Source organism: Ascaphus truei, chromosome 2 (assembly GCF_040206685.1).
Source record: "Ascaphus truei isolate aAscTru1 chromosome 2, aAscTru1.hap1, whole genome shotgun sequence".
NCBI lineage: Eukaryota > Metazoa > Chordata > Amphibia > Anura > Ascaphidae > Ascaphus > Ascaphus truei.
Genome location: NC_134484.1, coordinates 180,905,180 through 180,920,604, shown reverse-complemented (window position 1 = coordinate 180,920,604; position 15,425 = coordinate 180,905,180). Strand labels below are relative to the sequence as shown.

The following is a 15,425-nucleotide window of genomic DNA, read 5'->3' as shown; positions in this document are numbered from 1 at the left end:
GAGCTCTCCGCGAAGAGTCGCCTTATGGGCCTCCCATAGGGTGGATTGAGATGTCACAGTACCGACATTCTCCTCGAAATAGACCCTGATTTTATCCCTTATTTCCGTTTCAATTTCAGGGATTTTTAGCAGAAATTCGTTAAGCTTCCATGTCGCTCCTGGTCTGTCTAGTCTGAAGTCTGTGCACCGCAGCTCAATAGGTGCGTGATCTGACCATGAAATATCATGGATGCCCGTATGGGAGATCTGTGAAAGCATTCTGTTGGACACAAAGAGGTAGTCTATCCTGCTGTATCTGTCATGTGGGTGCGAATAAAATGTGTACTCCTTCTCTCCCGGATGCTGTTCCCGCCAGATATCTACTAGTCTGTTTGTCTTGAGACCATGGTTCCAGCTTGCTCTGCTTTGTGTGTGTTTCGGTACCCTGGGTGTGCATCTGTCTGCCTTAGGATCCAAGGTGAGATTGAAATCTCCTCCTAGGATTATACCACCTTTTGCCACGCTATGTAGGATTGTGAAGAATTTTGTGAAGAAGATATCTGCTCCTTCGTTGGGAGCATATACGTTGGCTATAGTGAGGGGTTGTCCTCCCACTTCGCCTACTATTATTAGGAAGCGCCCATTCTTATCTTTTCTTGTCAGAGTTGTGTTAAACGCAAGGCGATTGTGTAATAGAGTTGCTACCCCTCTTTTCTTTATGTTGGCTGGTGCAGAGAGCCATGTTCTATATCTGTTATCCAGAAACTTAGGAGAACTTATTCTCGAGAAGTGGGTTTCTTGGAGTAGTATTATATTGGGGTCCTGTCGTCGGTAGTCTGTGAATGCTAGTTTTCTTTTTAGGGGGCTATTAAAACCTTTTACGTTATGTGATAAGATAGTAAAATCCTTACCCATTGATGTTTTCTATATGAAATGCTGCGTTACCTCTTTCTATGTGGGTCACGCTTCTCTCCAGAGTATGATCTTGTGAACTTCTTTGTATACTGCTCTTCTGTGCAGGGGAGAAACATTGGGGTACACACATTGGGAACATGGGGGAGACAACAAATAAACTGTAATAACTTTCGGCGACTTCAGGGGACCAAGTCCTCCTGTTCGCCTGAACTGCCCCTTGTGGGGTTCCGGTTCGGGTGAGCCCACCCCTGACCATGTCAGGCTGAGCTTGACCCGTTTTCACCGGCCCACCGGGGTCTTGCATGGGTCCCTTGGGGTCTAACCCCCAAGTATCCATGAGGAGACTCATGGCGATGGCAAGAGGGGAACCACCCTCCCCCCCACCATTGTCAATCAATGTTTATGGCAAACCGTTGTAGCCAATGTGATTGTCCAGCATCTCAAGGACCGCAGGCAGATTTGTTTTGTGTGTAACTTGTCTATATAGAGAACTCCTCTTGTTTCTCCGCTCCTGCCCGCTATGTAATCCCTTTTACACCCTTTTACCTCTAAGAGCCCTGGGGTAACTTACTCCCTTTTCTTTCTTTTTGCTAGTGTGGGGGTTTTTCCCTGGCGACCCCTACCTCTAGTATGTGTGTTCAGTTGGCCCTTTTCCCCTTAGACTGTTGTCGCAACTGATACCCTCATTGGGATATTACTGGGACTTAACTGGTTTTTTTTTTTTTTTTTTTTTTTTGGGGGGTGCTTTCCCTTCCCCTATCACCCGTAGTGTATTATATTTAGCTGTCCAGGCTATGCATGGGTCGTATGACGCTGCGCTCTGTCCAGGGCTGATTTCCCGGGTCCTGTATTGGTTCCGGCGCTTCCGCGTGACGTGTGTCTGCTTTTCCCCATCGGGTCGCCTCTACCAAGATGGCCGCGCGGCCATATCCGGTGACGTCCTTCCGGTCCCTGGTCTTTAGTGGCCGGATGTCGACGGAGGTGGACGTCTTCCCGCGCTGGGCTCTTCTTCCGGTCGGGCAGTTTTCTTCCCGCCACGAGTCGAAGTGCCTCCATCTTCCCTGGATGCGTACCACGCGCCTCTTCCGGGTTGCAGGGCAGCTATAATCACCGGGATTGCAGGTAAGTCTTTTGTTTTGCAGGTTGGGCCTGAAGCCGTGGGGTGTAGGGTTCCTGTGTCTTAGCGGATAGGAGGTGTTATGGCAATATGTAGCCAGATTCTGCTACTCAGTCCATTTCGCTGCTAGCGGTCCTGTTAGTTTAAACTTTACGCCATAACTTGTAGGCAACTTAAACATAGAAATGTACATATTTTATTTTGAGAGAGCATGTTTTGTTCACTCCTTCTCCGCCTCGGTTGTGGCTCGGGTCTTCCGGGATGTGCCGGCCCGGTGCCACTCAGTGTCCGGTTCTCCTTCTTTTCGGGGGCTCCTTGCTTCTCCGGTCGTCACCCCCAGTCTGCGCAAGAAGTCGTCTCCCTCCTCTGGGTTTTTCATTGTGGTGGCCTTTCCGTTCCTGATGACTAATAGTCCAAACGGAAAGGTCCACCGGTAGCGGATAGCTCTGTCTCTGAGGAGGCGAGTGATGGGTTGTAGCTTCATCCGTCTGGCCTGGGTCAGGGGGGACAGATCTTGAAAGAGCTGTATAGAGATACCCTCAAATTTACATGCCTCCTCACCTCGGGCCTTTGTGAAAATTGCCTGCCTGGTGCGGAAGTAGTGTAACCGGGCAATCACATCCCTCGGTTGTGCATTCGCCAGCGGCTTGCTCCTTAGGGCCCTATGGCACCTATCTAGCATTAGTTCTGCCGCCGGGATGTCCGGGAGCAAATTTGTCATCCATCTTGTAAGGAACTCCTCAATCTCTGTTATGTCCTCGGGTATGCCTCGGACACGAATGTTACTTCGGCGATCCCGGTTCTCAGCGTCCTCCTGGCGCTCGGCCAGTTCTGTAATTTGATTTTGCAGATGGGAGGAACGTTTTTCAGATTTTTTAATGGTTGCAGAGGCCGCCATCATTTTGTCCTCCAGGGCCCCAGTTCTTTCTCCCAGTCCCTGGACCTCTTTCCGGAGTTCTTGAATTTCGGCTCTAAATAACGATTTCATATCGTTATATAATCGGTCGAAATCACAGCGCCGTACGGGCCGCTGTTCTGGTATCTCCTCCGGGTCCTCCTCGCGTCCCGATCCTGGTGTTGAGCCGGGCGCCATTTCTGCCCTTCCGTCTCTGGAAGTGGAGCGGCTTAGATATCTCCGAAGAACTCCTGTATTCTTCTTCTTTGTGGATGGCGGGGCCATCGTTGTATATTCCGACGTCGGTATCCGGTATTTTGTGATGCGAGTCGTGGGTTTAATTTGCCTAATTTTGAATAGTGCTTTGGCGGGGGTAGGAGCTACTAGGTTAGGCAGCTATTCCCCCTACCATCGCGCATGCGCCTCCCTGGCCTGACCTTTATTAATCAAGGCTGGCAACCCACTACCGTCACAGTACCAAAGTACTGTACTCAGAAATCTGTGCACTAGTTGCTCGGCCTAGGAATATCTTTAGGGAAGCAATACGCTAGGAGGCGGATGGATGAAAAATGCACGTTTATCTTAAGCACACCAGAGAAAATCACGTAGTTTTAGTCCTAAGAAATGTAAAATTGTTCATTTTCCCACTGACCATTGAGGGATTTTTGTGCTCCAAACTGTGCATTTTACTAATTGACATTACCATATGTAATATTTGTATTTTATACGTGTGCAGTACATTATTTCTGATTGAGCATGTTTTTATATGTATGACTATCTTAATGTGCCTGACACTTATTCATTTATGAATTAATAAAGCATGCCAGATCACCACGTTTCCCACTTTTATTAACATCTTTCAAGATTATTTAGATCCAAATCAATACTTTGGGGTCGTGGGAATATTTTACAAGTCAAGAGCACGTCTCATCGTGTATAAGGTGTTAACATATATTCTGTGCTTGAGTTCCGATTTTATTTTAAAATATTTCAAATACGTTAAAGTGTAGCTCATATTCAGTAGACCTGTGTTTCCTGTGTATAGCGGCATCCTAGTCTCTTCTAGAGAAAATGACAGGTGAAAGAACAGTTGGGCCATGTATGTGACCATGTGCTTGAGTTTATCAGATTCTTTATACTGCCGATATTCTTATCACTTTATGAACGATGTACGTTTAGGGGGGCTAATTTCCATCAGAGGAAGCAAGAAGATTTATTACCATTCTTTGTTAAAAATAAAAGCAGAGGGATATGTTGGGTAATGAGTTTGAGACCCTCGCCAGGATTCGGTGGTTATTGCTCTGTGATTACGTTGTTAAAGGAGCAATCCAAGCAATATCATACATGTGTTATTTTTTTGTAAAATAAATCAGTTCGGTAGTATTAAATAATACAACTTTTTTTTAAATTTCTTTTTTTTTAATTGAAAAATGCAACTCAAAGTCATTTTTAATGCTTTTTAATATACTGAGTATGCTATGATTTCTATAGCGGGTTTTAGCACGTCCCTAGCAGTACAAGATCTTTGTAAGGCTGCGCTTATACTGCCGGCGACGTGACGATGACACCACCCGTCGCCATTGCGATAGTTGTAATTTAAGTTTAGGCGACGTCGCTGGCTTCAAGGCCAGTGACGTCAGAAAGGGGGAAGGCAGAGGGACGGAGAAGCTCTCTGATTGGCCACAATGGGAGACCGTCGCTGAAAAAAATCAAATAACCACGACGACCAGATTTTTGGTAGCGCTGTGGCTTGGTCTCGCCGTTGCCGGCACTATAAGCGCCGATGACGGCAACAATGCATTTGTTTTGACGTAGCGTCGCCGGCACTATAAGCGCATCTTAACACTTTCCTCTTTCGGATAATTTGTTGACAATATTCCCAGCAGTTTGAGCTGCACACTGTAACAATAGATAATGTTGTTGTAGTAATATAAGAATACATTGTAGCTGCTGAGTTACACTGAAGGATTGATGTGAAACTGAAAGGCTGCCATTTAGTGAACCCTGGAAAACAGGCTTTTGCTGATCATGGGAGAACCAATCATCAGCTTAGGTAATTCGTTTTCAATAAAGGTAATCAAATGCTGCATATACTAAAACAAAAAAATATATATATTTTAAACTGCTTGGATTGCCTCTCTTACTACCATTCAAGTCAATGGTAGTTAATGTGGGATTGCAGTGCGATGCAGCGCATCGGCACTTCACTTAATGATTCTGCCCACTTTATGTATTTATAAAATGTTTTACCAGGAAGTAATACATTGAGTTACCTCTCGTTTTCAAGTATGTCCTGGGCACAGAGTTTATGATGACAAATAATACATGGTTACAAGTACATCGTTACATATACACTACGTTTGAGTCCTTAGAAATAGTTTGGCACTTGCATTCAATACAGGCATACCCCGCATTAACGTACGCAATGGGACCGGAGCATGTATGTAAAGCGAAAATGTACTTAAAGTGAAGCACTACCTTTTCCCACTTATTGATGCATGTACTGTACTGCAATCGTTATATACGTGCATAACTGATGTAAATAAGGCATTTGTAACAGGCTCTATAGTTTCCCCGTTTGCGCACAGCTTCAGTACAGGCAGGGAGCAGGTATTGCTGTTCAGGACGTGCTGACAGGCGCATGCGTGAGCTGGCGTTTGCCTATTTGGCGATATGTACTTGCGAGTGTACTTAAAGTGAGTGTACTTAAAGCGGGGCATGCCTGTACACAACTATAAATAGTGCCTACACTTCCTCCCTGTGCACACTTCCTCTGTGATTACTTTTTTGTCCTGCCCACATTTGTGAGTAGGGGAGTGTGACACAAATGGTATTGTTGACTCCATTTTCTAAGGTGAAACATTAGGGAAGTCATTTGGTATTTGGAAATGGTAGCTATGTATAGCAACGTTAATTTGGCTGCCAAACCTTAATCTATTGGTTCTGTGTAGAGCTTATTATTTCTTTCATTTTATTTATTCATAGGTTAAAAACTTTGCTGTTATGTATCTTGTGGATATCACAGAAGTACCCGACTTCAACAAGATGTACGAGTTGTATGATCCATGTACAGTCATGTTTTTCTTCAGGTAAGCCAAACCGCATCTTCAAGGCTATTAAAACTGATGAAGGAAGCGGCATCTTTTTGGAGTCTAAAGAAAATTCAGTGGTGTTTTCAGCAATGTGTGTGGCTGTAAAGCAACAACATGGAATCAAACGTTATTAATTTATTATAAATTTAACTCGCCTTTTTTTTATGGATGTGAAAAGGTTGTATGAGAAATCAACATTTGACTATATTTCATGGAAAATCAAATGTAGCACAAAATTGTGAGACAAATTATTAGATCTTGATTTGGAAAAGCATTGCACCAGTAATTGCAAAATAAAAAAAAGAAGTTTTCTCCTATTTTGTACGAGTTTACCTTTAGGGCGAAGGTGAATATGTATTTCTTGCACATTTCTGACTGTAATTATGTCATCTCAAAGCAGTTTACTATATGAGGCATTGATTTATTATTTTTAATTTTAGAGACATTTGAGACTTTACACCAAAGCTTTGTAAAACAACTGCCTTCAAACAGTTTGCTAAAGCTTAACTGGCACACTTGTGGCAAGGAGAAATGTTGCAGTAATGTTTTTAGCACTTGCACTCCTGTTTTTAGAGCGTGTACATCATACACACAATTGCCATCCCAAGTCATCTGTGTATACATGAACTGCCCTTGAAGTCTATTTAAGTCTGCAGTTCAAGCTGCCGTTTTAAAAAATATATACATATATTTTCCCATTCAATATGTGCATCAATACAATCTGCACACTGATTGATTAGCAAAGCTGCAGATCGATCCGTTCTCCTGTAATTGATCGCTTGCTCCGAGTTATTCAGTTCGGTTCTTGCATAGCATTGTGGGCAATGTAGTCCTGGAATGATTGGCTGGTCAGGTACTAGATATAATTGATGCACTGTTGGAGAGAAGGCTCTGGCTCTTGAGTCTCGCCCATCAGAAGGGGAATGGGGCTGTTACTTTGGAAATGCTTCCTACATTAGAAACATTAAAAAAAGTCTTTAAAACATTTTTTTTTTAATGCTAAAAGTATTTTCTCATAGTACAGAACTGATTTGTTTAAAAAAAAAAAAAAAAAAAAAAAAAGAGCACATGTAGGATATTGTTTGAATTGCTGTTTTAACTGTAAGGATCTGCTACATCTTCAAAGTATACAAAGTTATTTGGTAAAATAATTAATGAATGTTTGGTTTGTTTGGGCATAGTTTATTTGTTAATGGTTTAGGGCACTCAGTAAGTTCTTTGATCCTCGGTTATATGTTCATTTTCAAAGAAATATGCTCATCAGCCATACACTAAGGTCATTCATAATTCTATTATTTAAAGCACTCATTACATGGGGATTACAATACATTGATCCATAACTGTATCCCCTTTATAAAATAGACTGGTTTGGTATTGTATAATCCTTTCCAGATTTGTGGATAATTTTCAGACAACTATTTTCAGATAATGAATTCTGTGCCCACTATGTAGTTTTATCCGGGGGTAAACACCATTTATTTTAGAATGCATTGAACTGAATGTTGGTCTCACATGGATATTTGAACATGTGATCTCTCCAATGTAATTGGCTTGCAAAAAATATGGAATTTTGTTTTCAAAACTGCATTTTAAAATGTAATCTGGCTCACCTAGACAAAATATTCATAATTCAAAATATTCATAAAAACGTAAACATTTTGTACAAAATATAACTTTGAATATTTTTTTTGTGCGATCAACAAATTATAAATTGGGTAATTAAAAAAAAAAAGGTGACAGGTTTTTGACCGTTGAAGTAATGGACGATTAAAAATCTATTTACCATTAATTGGCTGATGAACACCAAAGTATTTCTAGATCTGAGGATGGATAGAGCCCTATCTCTCAATCATATTTGCATGGTAACACTGCTGTGTAATTTAAAAATAAATAGACACTTAGTCATTTGATGCCATGGTTTAGACTCCGAGGGGGTCGACTCCAGTCCAACAGTTCAGGTTTTCGGGATATCCCTGCTTCAGGACAGGTGGCTGTCTCTGAGACACTTGTGCTGAAGCAGGGATATCCTGAAAACCTGACCTGTTGGCGGCCCTGGAGGACTGGAGTTGCCCACCCCTAGTTTAGAGCCTGTCCTCTTTAGTGACACCTGGCTTGGGATGTCCTGACATCTTGCCTGAAAGAATCGCTGGGATATGTTTATGTGCTAGCAGGTGCCCTGAAAACTGGTGCTCTGCAACAGTACAGGGGTATGTTGTGGTGTATTTAATTCTTCCTTTTATTTCCTCCCAACAGGAACAAGCATATCATGATTGATTTAGGTACTGGTAATAACAACAAGATAAACTGGCCGATGGAAGACAAGCAAGAAATGATTGATATCGTAGAAACGGTTTACAGGGGAGCAAGAAAAGGCAGAGGTCTAGTAGTTTCTCCGAAAGACTATTCCACGAAGTATAGATATTGATGTTCTTACCATCGGAAACACAACCTTGCATTTCTGCATCCTTCCATCCTTCTTTGGAACCCTAAACTATTTCACCTCATGGGGAGCTATATGTATGTAAAAGGTTTAAGCAATTTTGCTGTTGATACCTTTGAACGTTTAGGTCATGTTATTTGCTTTACAAGCTTTATGCTCTATAGTCATTTTATTTTGACGGAGAGAGAGGTTTAAGCCTTACACACTATTTATAATAAACCTTTTAAAATATCTCTGTGCATTGTAGCAGTTAATAAATGTTGCATTTCTCTGGTTTAAGGAAGAGACCATAAATGTTTTCATATTGTAATTAGGACTTTGTGTATATGAACCAGGTGACAAACATTTATAAAAGGTCATTGACTTTTTACATTGTGTAAAACAAATATTTCACTACTTTAAAGATCCCTTCTCTCTTCTCTCCTTCGCGCCCCCCCCCCCCCTGCGCATCCCATTGCTCTTCTACAGACAGGCTGCAGTCTGGGCACGCGCCACAGTGAGGACTGGGGCCGTAGCCTAAGGCCGCGCTTATAGTGCTGGCGGCGCGGCGTCGCCCGAAAACAAATACATTGCCGCCACATGCGCTTATAGTGCGCGCGACAGCGATGGAGCGCCATTGCGGAAACTGGAAGCCGGCAAAATTTGATTTTTCAAGGGCTGGTGCGTCACGTGATGGCCCTTAAACAAATCAAATTGCCGGAATCCCGCCGCCCGGCGAAACATAACTTTTGCCAGTGGCGACGGGTGACGTCACCCGCCGTGTCGCAGTCGCCGTCCTAAGACAGCTCTATAACATGCAATTTACTATGTGCTAAGATCATATTAATAAAGTGTCATTTTGAACCCCCCTGTTACTGCAACTGCTAAATAATTGCAGTTGGAAGGTATACGGTTTATAGGCCTCCCGTTCAGCGAGACTAAACTTGTCACTGCCATTAGTTCAATTTTGGCTGTAGGAAAAAAGACTGCACCTACAGAAGTGTCAGTAAGTCCTGATACAAGAGAGGGCATGTTATATCGTTGCATAAGAGTAAACTGGCTACTTTTTGTTTTCATGCCATAACATTTTACAAGAATATTTTTGGGTGTACTCCATTGCCTTGAGTCAATATTCATTTTTAAGTGTAGTCGCTCTAACTGCAATATGTGGATGACCTCTTGTACATAATATTTAGGTACAAGAAACAAGGGCTTGCAGCAGCTGCGCAGCTGGAGCAGGGATATAAGCCACTCAATAGCCTGTAAACACCACAGTACGTGCCACTTAACTACACAAACACTGTTTATGTAGATTACAACCACCTATGGAAGAGGATATACTCATTTCATCTGCCTTCGTTGAGCAGATCATTCTCGATGGGTTGTTCATACATAGCATCGGTGTCAAATTTGTGACTCGCTCAGCTTTTTTATGTTGGTGAGACATTGTTTCTTAATCCTCTGACCACATTCTGTTTTAAAGTGATACAAAACAAATTACCGCCAGATAAAAAGAACACTGCTTACTGTTTGGTGGAAAAAAATACATTAGAATTGTAATAGTCACTTCATTTTTTTTTTTTTTTAGGAAATTATGGATCACAGTAAGAAAATGTAAATAATATCTGTAAATAGTTTAGAAAATCAGGATTCCACTTCAAACTAAGGAGTTAGAGGCAATCCATTCAGGTGTGTGTGTCTTGGGAGGGGTTTGATTTTCTCTGGCTTCTGCCTTTGTGTGGCCTGCAAGTGCTTGTATAGCCAGAACCCCCCAGCCCAATAACTATATTCTCTCATCAGGACAGGGTGGGATAAGGGTAAAGAGAACTTGATTAACAAACACTTCCCCATTTGAGAGACCCCACAAAAAATTCAACTGGCCGATTTGTGGGATTGCATTTTTAAGTAAATAAATTAGACTTGCTATCTGGGCCAAACAGTACTTACAGGGATGGTTCTACTGATTAGCTCCTGGCACCGATTTATTCATGCATACAGTAGATTTTTTTTATTACATAAAATATAGCTTAACAGGTTATTAGAAGAAAAATATATATATATATATATCTTGTCTGGTTCTTGTATAAACATCTGCTTTCAGTGCTGCAAGAAAGAAAAAAATGTTTAATTCAGTGGTTTTTTTTCCCTCTAAAGTTTTAAAGCAAATGCTAAAAAAATAAAATAAAAAGTAATTCTCTATTCCATAACAATATAGTAAATTATAAATACATTAATACATGGCTATAATTGAGGTTTCTGATCAGTGTACAGTAGTCCCACAGACCTATTCAGACTTAAAATGATTGCTTACTAAAGCAACTGATGAAGTGATCTCACGAAACGCAAAGGGTTGGTGGTTTATTTTGAGGTTTAAGCCCAACTCCAGGGGGGGAGGCCCTGGTCCCTCTGGTTGTCTGAAAAACGCGGGGAAGGTTGATCACACAGCTGGTGACATTACGGCACAGCCAGCACTGACTACACAGCAGCAGGCCGATTTTATAAGGATCCAGATACTACAAGACCATCTGAGTGGGCGCCACACTTCCCCAAAAGTGTCACTGCGTTTATTTATGGACACCACGTGAGTGCAAAACCATATGTATTTTTTTTTATTAAAACTATTTCTCTATTGGTGTTTTGTGTGCTCTCTTTTTTTTCTTTTCCCATATTACAAAAGCAATGTATTAATTCAGAAGTGATGTCTCATTAATGGTGTTATGCCTCGTTACGTACGGTTTTCTGTGCATACAGCTAACCATAGTCTGTGCATGAAGAATCCTCGTATTAGAAGTTTAAAAACGTCTTATCTACAGTTCAGGTATTTGATGGCTGACCCGGTATTTAGAGTCTCATTTAATACATTTATCAGGTTTTTATATCTATCTCCCAACCTACTTCAAACACTTAGATCTTTTGAGCCATGTAGTTGCTGCCGTCTGTGGCATAGAAGTGGTCCAGTGGAAACAATGTCTTAAGAAATGACCACTGGTAAATTGCACTTGTCTTTAGTACTGTTCCTTAAAGCAGCAATACTACTTTCCAACTTTTTTATTATTTGTATATGTAAAGCATGTGACCATGTATAATTCTAACTCCTTCCACAAACTGGCAATCTTTTTTTGTGCTGTTCTAAATTCTGATTGTGTGCCTAACATAATGGCTGCTTCAGTCCGTGTAACTCAGCAGCTATCCATATATTACTACAGTAACATTATCTATTTTTACAGTTTGCAGCTCAAACTGCTGGGAATATTGGCAACAAATTATCCCAAACAGGAAAGTGTTACAAATATCTCGCACTGCTGTGGAGGTGGGCTAAAGCCTGCTATAGAAATCAAAGGATGCTTTAAAAGAAAAAACTAATTAAAATGGGCATTAAGTTAAATTTAATAAGTCACTATTATCCAATACTACAGAACTAACTTTAAAAAAATAATTAAATTAGAACATTGCTTGGATTGCTCCTTTACACCTCATTAAAAATGTCAAGAGTTGAATTAAAACAAAAACATTAACGATTCTCTAGTACTACAGAACGGATTTCACGTTTTGCTGCTGTAATTGAGTACTTTAGCCACCATCTAAAGGACTGCAGCTTTGTTTATTAGCACACAAGAAAAGAATGAATGGAATGCAGTTATAAATATCACCTTGGTGGTTCATAAGGCCAGGTCCATACAGCCTTCACACGCAGTGAGGCGTGCGTGTCCGTAATGCCACCTGTATGAATTTTTTTGGAAATGGTCGATGTGCCATCCGGGGGCGGGTCTGTCGCCGAGCTAGTTTACCCGCATTGGACGAAAGAAATCTGTTTCAACGTGCCCGTGTGGTCTATGGGTGTGATCAATGCCTTAAGGCTTAAGGCAATGTGATCCCGCTCCGCGCGGTCTTCGGCAGCATGGACTCAGGCTGCATCTTTCCAGCCATTAAGTTTAGGGGAAGTGCATTCTAAGTGTTTACACTTCAGAAAGTGCACATAAATAAAGAGGAATGTGTGAAGATTTTGAGGAATGGTAGATCAACCACAGTGGTTTCAATTTTGTTATTTGCACATAAATTGTGCCTATTTCCATTTATAAATGTTTATTTTACAGTAAAATACTTTTTTTTTTTTAAATTGTATAAAGACCAAGAAGCATTCTTACCAAGTCATCAGTGCTTTCTATACCAGCTTCTGTCATCAGCTCGCTAACATCCTTTTGAAGATTGTCGATATTGGAACCCATTTCGTCCAGTAGGATGTTAAAGAAAATATTCATACAGAAATCTGGTCTGTTTGTTAGTTTGAATAGTTCAATATCACTACAGTATTAAATTCGAGAAAACAATTCTTTAACAAACTTTTTTATTTCAGAAAATTATTAGAGCATGTTATAGGTATATGTTCTATATTCAGGGCAAAAGAGTTATACAATAAAACCTCAATAGCATATTGGTATACAGGCAGTCCTCGGTTATCCGACACAATGTGTTACTCAATATGGTGTTGTAAAGCGAAACGTTGTAAAGCGAAACACGTTTTCCCATAGGAACACTGTTTAAATGAAAGGTTCCGTTCCTGAAGGCATTTTTAACACTAAAATACACCAAATATTTTACGCAGGCAATAAGATATGCAGCGCACACATAAGTTATGTAGTGTATATACTGTATTATATATATAATATAACATAATAAATAATATATTATATAGTATAATATTATATAGTATAATATTATATATATATATATATATATATATGCTCTTACAACGCTTTGCAACATTGTTTATGTGAATGTGTGTGTATATATATATATGTATATATATATATATATATATATATATATATATAATTATACACATACACAACGTTGCAAAGCGTCATAAGAGCGTTGGATAAGCCATTTTGGCGTTGTAAAAGTGAATATAGGTATGCATTGCATAGCGTTGGATAAGCCATTCGTTGTAAAGCGAAGCGTTGTAAAACGAGGACTGCCTGTACGTTATATTTTAAATGCACATTTTATTAATTATAATTATGCTGGAACCAGGCTGCTGGTTTAATTATTAGTAGCATTTGAATTCTGAAGACAGCATGGACATTTATCACCATTCCTGCTAGTTATCCTCTTCATTAGTTATTATGATCGTCATAGCTAAGGGGGTCAATTGGTCATCTGGCCACATTGTAACCTGGCATTGCTTGCTTTTAATTTCTACCAGACTTCTTTTAACAGGTCACACTACTGTATGTCCCATTTGAGATATCGGGGATTTCTAGAACAGGGGGGCGCAAACTTTTTTCCCTGCGCCCCCCTGCCGGCTGTCCCCTCACTCCCGCGCCCCCCCCCAGCCCCAACTTACCCTCGCACCGGCGTAATGACGTCACGTTGCCATAGCAACGTGATGTCACATGACCTCGCAGCGTCATTTTGACGCCGCGTTGCCATGGCGACGCCGGGAGGAAGCCGCCGGAGCCACGGGTAAGTATGGTTTACAGAGGCCCTGCAGCTCCCCCGGCACTTAATTTAAGTGCCTTCGGGAAGCGCGCGGGGCCTCTGTAAACCCCGCGCCCCCCGTCGGCAGTCTCGCGCCCCCCTTGGGGGTCGCGCCCCACAGATTGCACACCGCTGTTCTAGAAGATGGTGGCGGAGGTGATGTGCTGAGCAGAATTTTGCTGGAAATATGTGGCTAAAAAGCAATACTGTTTGCTTTCAATGCAGCAAGAAAATAACTTTCAAGATAATCTATGACTGCAACTCTATTTACATTAACCTGTTTACTTACTAACTGCAATTATCAACATTTCCTCTGGTAGCTTCGCCAACATGATTACAACCTTCTTTTTTTTTTTTTTAATTGATCTAACACTGCTTTTGTCCCCAGAATTACTATTACAGAAAACAAGTGTTTATGCAGTTTCTAGAGCCAGCAATCCACTATAGCAACAATACTTTGACAAATATTAATTGCAACGCTCGATCAAAAGGATATTTCTGTGTGTTAACTGGTCCGATATGGCCTGCAATTTGACCTGAAGGGCCTGCAAAAGATTCTCTGCCTGAAAGGAAACAGAAGTCAGGTTATTCAAGTAAAAGGGAAAAGGTGTACTGGCCATGTTGGTCTTGGAGTAAATTAGAATATTTTGTAGGTGGTGACAGCTTGTGATGGAGCAGCATGAATACATATCGCAAATACACTACAGTTTGGATATGAGCTTTAAAGCTGTGGTAGTCAACATTTTTTCCCCATCCGATTTTTCCTTTAACATCTGTACTAATCCTTCCCAATTCTATGTTTAATCTGAAAATATGTTGCTCTGAAGTTATTAGCGGTTTAAATATTACATTCAGGAGGTTAAAATGGCGCTCTCCCCAGAGCAGTCTACAGGTTTCCAAGGTAAACCCCACACAAGAGATGAAGGAAACCCTATTATTATTAATGTAGTTCCTATAATATGTGGGGAATGCTGCTTTAAAGATCTCTAGCACTGTCTGAAAAAGTTACAGTCACTAGGAACTTGTGAGGTCTTAATCTTGTGTACAATCTTACATTTATAAAAAGACTTTCATGCTGGCTACTGTACTTAGTTAGCATTGTTGCCTGTAATAATATACGTCAGCTTGATGGTTGCAAAATAAAATAGCTTACAAAAAAAGTTTACATAGAATTACATTGAAATCATACACTATAGATGGCTCGGTATGGACTTGGGATAATTCCCCAGTTTGGGGCCCTTTCATATTATACTGTTCAGGAGTGATTTGGGTAAAATCCTGACGCCAACACAAATAAACAGGTATAAGAGTATGGGAGAAGAAGAGGGCACAGCAGACCCTGCACACACACACTTACAAACGCAGAGAGGTCCTGCGGGGTCTTGGGGTCGTTGTCTGTCATGATGATGCCCGATTCAGCGGCTGAGCACAGCAACAAGTGAGCAGCAGCACTGCTTGTCAAAAGAGCAGCTCTCTTATCTGCTGTGCAAAGAGGCGGCAGCTTCTCCAAACAATGCACACAATAGCAAA

General features: G+C 41.1%; 2 protein-coding genes across 2 annotated transcripts in view; one reads left to right on the top strand and one right to left on the bottom strand.

Annotated features, from left to right (window-relative positions):
- Positions 1-10,000, top strand: part of TXNL4A (thioredoxin like 4A) — a 26,198-nt gene extending 16,198 nt beyond the window's left edge. The window contains exons 3-4 of the mRNA XM_075585617.1: positions 5,892-5,995; positions 8,252-10,000. Coding sequence (XP_075441732.1) covers positions 5,892-5,995; positions 8,252-8,423 — 276 coding nt within the window. The 3' untranslated portion in view covers positions 8,424-10,000. The remainder of the gene's footprint in view (positions 1-5,891; positions 5,996-8,251) is intronic.
- On the bottom strand, positions 8,249-15,425 carry LOC142487002 (heat shock factor-binding protein 1-like). Its single transcript, XM_075585618.1, has 4 exons — positions 15,253-15,425; positions 14,392-14,458; positions 12,563-12,651; positions 8,249-10,520 (listed from the first exon to the last, which is right to left on the bottom strand). Exons 1-4 carry the CDS (start codon positions 15,295-15,297, stop codon positions 10,515-10,517), a joined length of 207 nt encoding a protein of 68 aa, XP_075441733.1. The 5' UTR covers positions 15,298-15,425; the 3' UTR covers positions 8,249-10,514.

Excerpts from the sequence above, each read along its gene's own strand:
- LOC142487002 (XM_075585618.1), bottom strand. The coding sequence starts at position 15,297 with ATGACAGACAACGACCCCAAGACCCCGCAGGACCTCTCTGCGTTT. Across the intron at positions 14,459-15,252 it reads CGCAGGACCTCTCTGCGTTT|GCAGAGAATCTTTTGCAGGC; the intron begins GTAAGTGTGTGT and ends GTTTCCTTTCAG. Across the intron at positions 12,652-14,391 it reads GGACCAGTTAACACACAGAA|TGGACGAAATGGGTTCCAAT; the intron begins ATATCCTTTTGA and ends TTAACATCCTAC.